This window comes from Lampris incognitus, chromosome 10, assembly GCF_029633865.1.
Source record: "Lampris incognitus isolate fLamInc1 chromosome 10, fLamInc1.hap2, whole genome shotgun sequence".
In the NCBI taxonomy this organism is placed as follows: Eukaryota; Metazoa; Chordata; class Actinopteri; order Lampriformes; family Lampridae; genus Lampris; species Lampris incognitus.
This window is the reverse complement of record NC_079220.1, coordinates 56067606-56076125: the sequence shown is the minus strand read 5'-3', so window position 1 is coordinate 56076125 and position 8520 is coordinate 56067606. Positions and strand designations below refer to the sequence as shown.

General features: G+C 40.6%; 1 protein-coding gene across 2 annotated transcripts; it reads left to right on the top strand.

Moving 5' to 3' along the window:
* The first annotated feature begins 546 nt into the window (after positions 1-546).
* Positions 547-4806, top strand: LOC130119919 (interferon-induced protein 44-like). Of its 2 annotated transcripts, XM_056288514.1 has the most exons (7): positions 547-630; positions 2403-2428; positions 2739-2940; positions 3221-3367; positions 3546-3717; positions 4027-4127; positions 4255-4806. In XM_056288514.1, exons 3-7 carry the CDS (start codon positions 2743-2745, stop codon positions 4414-4416), a joined length of 780 nt encoding a protein of 259 aa, XP_056144489.1. In that variant the 5' UTR covers positions 547-630; positions 2403-2428; positions 2739-2742; the 3' UTR covers positions 4417-4806. The 2 variants fall into 2 exon arrangements, with proteins under 2 accessions (XP_056144489.1, XP_056144488.1); XM_056288513.1 differs by lacking the exon at positions 547-630 and having other exon boundaries at positions 2295-2428.
* The last annotated feature ends 3714 nt before the right edge of the window (positions 4807-8520 follow it).

Here is an 8520-nt window from a genome sequence, read left to right as displayed (position 1 = left end):
CATCAAATATTGCGTGGTCACTACAGTGTACTACTGTTTGAGGTTGGGAAAGCGCCTGATTTCTCGGAAATCAGCACACATACTTTCACTTTCATAAAGACAGACACGACATGTGTATAAACGAGTGTGCGCGCTAAAGTCAAACGGGTAAACAAGCCAGCACATTTTGTTGTTACTTTTAATAAACAACGCAGTGACTCAGGGTTGTTGTTTTCTTCTTCTTACTTTCTGTCTCTACATTTTTATGTTTATCTGTCCCTAGTTACTGTTCTGGTGCACCAGACAAAAACTCCCATCACTCATGGAGCTCAACGGATTTAGTCCAACCGCAGCTTGCACATTTTATGTAAATGTGACTGTTTCTTTCTTCCTGCCCCCCCCCCCACACACACACACAAGGATCTCTGTCTGCCTGCCTGTCTGTCTGTCTGGTCATAATGTTTTGGCTCGTCGGGGCCAATTTCTTCGAAACCAGCTGACTTGTGGGCAAGTGATAAGGTGGTGGCGCCAATACTGAGAGGATATAAAAGACTGTTTCCTTTCGTTTACCTTCCCAGTTGAAACAGCACTTTCTTCGACTTACAACAACTTTGAGAAGAGTTAAGGATTTTACAAGGCTTCTACGCACAGGTTTGGCAGGAGAGAAGAAGAATCCTAAAGTTCTGCACAACAGCGTTGTGCACATTTTACAACTAAAATGTGTACAATTCAGTCCTGTAGTGCTGATGCGTTACATTACCGAAAGAATTCACATCATTTTAGTTTGAACTTTGAAAACAATTTAAATCAAATTTAACATGATGCGACGTGATCTTTCTTTCCAGTTTTGTTTTGCTTATGATTAATTTCATTGTCTATGTTTGCATTGTTTTTGGGGTTTTTTTCTCCCCAAATTTGTGCTGTTTTTTTTTGAAAACCTCATCAATATGGAGTGCGTTTTGATACTGGTTGAACACAGTTTAGTTTTGTTCACTTAGGATCCAGTTCTACTTTGATGTGTTGGAGATTGTCTCTTACAGCATGTGTTAGTCTGTTCATAGAAGAGGTGAATTTTCCTTTTTTTGTTCCCTTAAAGACTTACACTAAAATAAGATCTGATGTTTTCCAAATCACTTGAACTTCATTTTGAGGGAAAACATGTTTTGTTTTGTTTTTTAGATAAGATATAGTCTAGTTTATTTCAGTTTACTAAAACATTTTTATCGGCCAGATTAAATCTAGAAATATAGTTCTAGTTTAGCACAGGAAATAGCACATATGTATAAATGGATATTAATCATATTCTACTGTTAAGGTATACTGGATTGATAGTGGCACGGATGATGTACTTCAAATCCAGTTAGATTTAAGCCATTGCCTAACTGTAGTATGGTATTACAAAAATAATCTTTCTCTTTTCTCTCAGTGTATTTAGTCTCAACGTTATGCTCTTTTTTCTGATGGAAAACAAATATACTTGAAATATACAAATTAATTTCAAATGCTGAAACACTCACTAACTTGACACTCCTTTTAGAAATGGGAATATTCACTTCTAAGTCTGAAACCCCTCCACCTTCTCCATGTAAGTAATATAAATTAAGTTGCAGATATTGCTCAGAGTTCTCATAAGATTAATTCAAGGTACAATTAGTAAAACACATTATTTCCAGAGACTGTCAGTGGAGTATGATTGTTCTGCCTCCCATCAGTTTCTGAAAGTACTATTTGCTTAAATATCTGGTATGATGTATGATGTATTGTTCTGTATCTTATTTCTTTTCAGAGTAATTAAACTTTGAAAATCCAAACTGGTCACAATGACCGGCTTGGTCGTTCTTGTGTTAAATATCGGGTATGACGGCATACATCTTTAAGTGCAGTCTCCTTTGTAACTCAGCTCTTTGCTACTATGTCCTGGCTGCTGACTGTCCTCCTGACCTCCTACTGGCTGCTGACTGTCCCCCTGACCTCCTCCTGGCTGCTGACTGTCTTCCTGTCCTCTTGACCTCCTCCTGCCTGCTGACTGTCTTCCTGTCCTCTTGACCTCCTCCTGCCTGCTGACTGTCATAAATCTGTGTGTATGTACACACACACATACACACACACACACACACACATACCAGACCCCTCCCCGTAATTTGAAGCGTGGATCTGAGAGAGAACCATCAAGACAGGGGGCCCTCTACTGGTTTGTTTGACAAAGTAAAGATCTTGTGTGGCAATGCAGATTTTAAATGCCAGAAATCCCAGCACCTGGCAAAGCTATCATTTAACATTTTACTGATTGTACCTTTAATTAAATGTATGTAAAGAAGTTCTCATTGCTTTTATGGTGGCTATGAAGTTACTGCTGTAAACTATTTCATATATTTTTTTAAACATATATATATAAATAAAAGTTGTGTTTGTCAGTATTCCAGCAACCATGGAGGAAAACGACATGGGGGTAAGTCAGAAAAAAATCAAATCTCATGATGTGCTTCAGGTTTACTGTGTGGCAAGATGTGCTTCATAGATGTAAAGCTGACATGGCCCAATATGATCCGTTTGACCTTTTACTTGCCACGATAACTGTGTTCAGTGTTGTGGGAAGACGTGTGGAAAACCAAATTGAACGGTCTCTCAGAGATATCCTGGAGGACCCTGTGACAACTAGAACCATACATTTATTTATTAGCTACCCATTCATTTGAATGTGAACATGACATTTAAATTATTAATCTGCGATCTAATTCACTTTTTTCTTTACTGAACAGTCAAATGGAAGAACAGATGCAGTTTCTGCAATTTGTCGAGCCTGGAAGCGATGCTGTCAGTAATATCAGAATTATGCTCTACGGGCCAGTTGGAGCTGGCAAGTCCAGTTTCATCAACTCTGTCAACAGCATTTTACAAGGGAGGATGGCAGGAGAAGCTTTGGCAGATTCAGTAGCCTCTTCTGTAAGTTTCACCAAAAAGGTATGGAAACAGCTTTTTATTCAATGCATTCACTTAGCAAAGGTGGTAATTCATGTTTAAATTAATTTGAGTCACAGAAAGTCACCACAAGGAATACCTGGCACTAGTTTGCATGGTGCAGACTAGCTAAATAAAATGTGAATGTAGAGTCCTCTGAGACTGTACCTGTGACTTTGGCCTATACAAGTAAACGGGGCGTAATTGGGAATCCTGTAATGTTACAATATGTTATGGATTCGTGAAATGTGCTGGTTTATAGACAAACATTTACCTTTAACAGTACACCACCTACAAGATGAAAAAAGGACGGAGGGGACAGTTTTACCCTTTCGTTTTCAATGACATCATGGGCCTTGAGGGACAGGTTGGGGTCTGTATGGAGGACATCAAATTGGCCTTGACGGGACACATGAGAGAGGGTTACAAGGTATGATGACCATATTCTGTCATCTGTGCTGGACATTTTATTGTAATTCCAATATTGTTGTTTTGTCGTCAGCAGATTAATTCATAGATTTTAGTGAGTGAGGTAGTTTATACATGAAAACACAGGTTCTTTTACACTAGGGAATACATCATTGATTAACTGGATTTTGATTTTATAGTTCAACCCTGCATCACCACTGTCAAAAGATGATGCTGGCTTCAATCCATGCCCCACTCCTGATGACATAGTCCACGTCCTGGTCTGTGTAGTACCTTCACCAAATACAAGTCAGATACCTGGCGACACCATGAAACAGATGAGGGACATCAGACTATTCGCCAGTGACAGGGGTAAGAGCAGACATCATTATATTAACCCATTGTGTGTGCAGTGATGGTGATATGTGGTGCTGTGTTTATCCTGTTAGTCTTATACTTACTGTCCGTTGTCACAAAGTCTTGGTAAACTTTCCCTCCATTTCTGACAGTTTGCTGTTCCCCAGTGTTGTTGTGTTCTATTTAATAAAGGCTGCACAGTAATCGTTCTTGTTGCTGTAATAAGATGAAATCAAAATGAAATATATATTGACATGAAAGTTACCAAAAAGTTGGCAAAACATGGCTCATAGCACTGAGTAGGGTTCTCCTCCATGTCTGCAGGGATTCCACAAATTGCTGTCATCACAAAAATCGACGAGGCGTGCCCCGAGGTAGAAAGAGACATAAGAAATGTCTACAAAAGCAAGTTGCTGAAGAAAAATGTAAGTCTTAACTGGTTACTCTGCAGTAAATTAAAATACTTTTATGACTAAAAGATTTTTGTGTGTGAGCCTAACACCTCCTGAGATGATCAGCTTCATGATGTTATCAAATATTATTTCAACCTAGATGGAGGACTTCAGTGCTAGGCTGGGTATTCCAATGAACTGCATCTTTCCTGTGAAGAACTACCATGAAGAAACCAGCCTTGACGATGATGTCAGTCTCTTGATACTGACCGCGCTGAAACAGATCACTGACTTTGGAAAAGACTACATTGAACACATGTAGGCCTCTCCATTTTCATCTGAGTTTCAGCTGTGAGGATGGGATATGATGAAAGTGTCATTAAAGCATTCAAGTTGTACTTTATTGTCATATACATATAAAAAGTAGAAGAATGGCGAGAATGTTCAAATGCTCAAAAACCTTCTGCTCTGTGAAATGTGACTCCGTTGGCGTACTCTCAGCTAGAAACTTCATTTAAACTTTAAACAGCTCACAAGGCTTTCTGCTATGAAGCTCACGCTTTTATATCTTTTATAGTTTTTGATTTATTGCAGTTGAAGTTTTATGCCTTTTTATGACAGTTTTAGAGTTTATAATGGGTGTTTTTTTGTTTTCTTTTTTACAAAAATATAAATGATACAAAAAACACAAATGATACAGGAACATGCAAAACATACACTACCGTTCAAAAGTTTGGGATCACCCAAACAATTTTGTGTTTTCCATGAAAAGTCACACTTATTCACCACCATATGTTGTGAAATGAATAGAAAATAGAGTCAAGACATTGACAAGGTTAGAAATAATGATTTGTATTTGAAATAAGATTTTTTTTACATCAAACTTTGCTTTCGTCAAAGAATCCTCCATTTGCAGCAATTACAGCATTGCAGACCTTTGGCATTCTAGCTGTTAATTTGTTGAGGTAATCTGGAGAAATTGCACCCCACGCTTCCAGAAGCAGCTCCCACAAGTTGGATTGGTTGGATGGGCACTTCTTTGAGCAGATTGAGTTTCTGGAGCATCACATTTGTGGGGTCAATTAAACGCTCAAAATGGCCAGAAAAAGAGAACTTTCATCTGAAACTCGACAGTCTATTCTTGTTCTTAGAAATGAAGGCTATTCCATGCGAGAAATTGCTAAGAAATTGAAGATTTCCTACACCGGTGTGTACTACTCCCTTCAGAGGACAGCACAAACAGGCTCTAACCAGAGTAGAAAAAGAAGTGGGAGGCCGCGTTGCACAACTGAGCAAGAAGATAAGTACATTAGAGTCTCTAGTTTGAGAAACAGACGCCTCACAGGTCCCCAACTGGCATCTTCATTAAATAGTACCTGTTAGAGCCTGTTTGTGCTGTCCTCTGAAGGGAGTAGTACACACCGGTGTAGGAAATCTTCAATTTCTTAGCAATAAAGCACTTTTGCCAGGGGGTAAATTTACAGTGAACATTATGTGAAAATGTTATAATGTAAGGAAGCATGATATGTTTGACTACTTTTCTGTTTGTGCTTCTGGAAATGGTAGAGATACATTTCTCAATTTCTATAATTAAAGCAGGAAATTTTTGTTTATTATTCAAAATTTTACTTTCATGGATGTGAAATTTTGAAAAAAAGAAAAAAGATTTATTATGTAAAACTTATTGTTACTTACACTATTTCTGTCTTGGAAACCAAACAATACATATTCCCATTTAAGGGGAAAATTACTACAGACTTTAGATATAATAACAGCATTTAGTTCCTTCCAAAGTTATCTGGAAAAGGTGCAGTCCCAAAATAAAATAAATGTGTGATTGTCTCAATTTGAGTTTTGCACGAAGACCAACAGGGGTTCATTGTTTTTACAAATCTGCTCAGGTACTGACTCGCTGGGCAAAACCTGTGTAAAAATTTAAAGGAAACCTCTTTTGTTTTGTTATTTATCAAAAATTGATGTGGCAGCATCCAAACCTTTTTCCAACAGATATTAGTAATAAATTTGCTCCAGTGAGAAATGACTTATGGTGCAGAGACGATATCTTGTTGGAGCAAAGCACGAACAGCTCTGTTATTATTTTTATGTGACGCAGCAAAACAGAATTTACCAGCTGGAGTGTGAGCTGCGTTCAACAACGGAGAGTCACCTAAATCAGTCATTTTCAACCGATGGGCCGCGGCCCAGTGTGGGCCGCAGAGCACCACCCAGTGGGCCGCGGAGGTACTGCCCAAATAGTTAGCCAGAATGAAAATATTTGTCTGTCAAGTAGCGATTTCACGTCTAATTACACAATACCTAAATGGCCCAGGGATTTGGGTTAATATATATATTAGTGAAAATACACAACCTTTTTTTAAATTAATAAATAATGAAAATAATTACCCAGCCACTGAGGATGCACAAGCCAGTGCATCCTTAGTGCCGGTCCCAAGCCCGGACAAATGGGGAGGGTTGCGTCAGGAAGGGCATCCGGCGTAAAATCTTTGCCAAATCAAATATGCGGATCATAAATAAGACTTACATACCGGATCGGTCGAGGCCCGGGTTACCAACGACCGCCACCGGTACTGTTAACCAGCAGGGTGTCGGTGGAAACTATGCTACTGTTGGGCGAAGGAGAAGGAGAGGGGGAAAGCATGTCCAGAGGCAGCAAGAGAGGAGGAAGGGTAGGCATGTGGAGGTGAGAATTGGAACTTTGAATGTTGGCACTATGACTGGTAAAGGGAGAGAGCTGGCTGACATGATGGAAAGAAGAAAGGTAGGCATACTGTGTGTGCAAGAGACCAGGTGGAAGGGGAGTAAGGCCAGGAGTATCGGAGGTGGGTTCAAACTCTTCTACCATGGTGCGAATGGGAGGAGAAATGGGGTAGGGGTAATTCTGAAGGAAGAGTATGTCAAGAGCGTGCTGGAGGTGAAGAGAGTGTCAGACAGAGTGATGAGTATGAAGCTGGAAATTGAAGGTTTATTGCTGAATGCTATCAGCGCATATGCCCCGCAAGTTGGGTGTGAGATGGATGAAAAAGAAGAATTCTGGAGCGAGTTGGATGACATGGTGGAGAGGGTACCCAAGGAGGAGAGAGTGGTGATTGGAGCGGACTTCAATGGACATGTTGGTGAAGGGAACAGAGGTGATGAGGAAGTGATGGGAAGGTATGGAGTCAAGAAGAGAAATGTGGAAGGACAGATGGTGGTCGATTTTGCGAAAAGGATGGAAATGGCTGTGGTGAATACATATTTCAAGAAGAGGGAGGAACACAGGGTGACGTACAAGAGTGGAGGAAAGTGCACACAGGTGGACTATATCTTATGTAGAAGGCGCCATCTAAAAGGGATTGGAGACTGCAAGGTGGTGACAGGGGAGAACGTAGCAAGGCAGCATCGGATGGTGGTCTGTAGGATGACTTTGGAGACCAAGAAGAGGAAGTGAGTGAAGACACAGCCGAAGATCAAATGGTGGAAGTTGAAGAAGGAAGACTGTTGTGTGGAGTTCAGGCAGGAGTTAAGACAGGCACTGGGTGGTAGTGAAGATTTGCCAGATGGCTGGAAAACCACTGCAGAAATAGTGAGGGAGACAGCTAGGAAGGTACTTGGTGTGTCATCAGGACAGAGGAAGGAAGACAAGGAGACTTGGTGGTGGAATGAGGAAGTACAGCAAAGTATACAGAGGAAAAGGTTGGCAAAGAAGAAGTGGGATAGTAAGAGAGATGAAGAAAGTAGACAGGAGTACAAGGAGATGCAGCGTAAAGCAAAGAGAGGTGGCAAAGGCAAACGAAAAGGCGTATGGTGAGTTGTATGACAGGTTAGACACTAAGGTAGGAGAAAAGGACTTGTACCGATTGGCTAGACAGGGGGACCAAGCTGCAAAGGATGTGCAGCAAGTTAGGGTGATCAAGGATAGAGATGGAAATGTGCTGACAAGCGAGGAGAGTGTGCTAAGAAGGTGGAAGGAGTACTTTGAGGGGCTGATGAATGAAGAAAATGAGAGAGAGAGAAAGTTGGATGATGTAGGGATAGTGAATCAGGAAGTTCAGTTGATTAACAAGGAGGAAGTGAGGGCAGCTATGAAGAGGATGAAGAGTGGAAAGGCAGTTGGTCCTGATGACATACCTGTGGAGGCATGGAGATGTTTAGGAGAGATGGCAGTGGAGTTTTTAACTAGATTGTTTAACACAATCCTGGAAAGTGAGAGGATGCCTGAGGAGTGGAGAAGAAGCATACTGGTACCGGCTTTCAAGAACAAGGGCGATGTGCAGAACTGTAACAACTACAGAGGTATAAAGTTGATCAGCCACAGCATGAAGATTTGGGAAAGAGTAATAGAAGCTAGGTTAAGAGGAGAGGTGATGATCAGCGAGCAGCAGTATGGTTTCATGCCACGAAAGAGCACCACAGATGCGATGTTTGC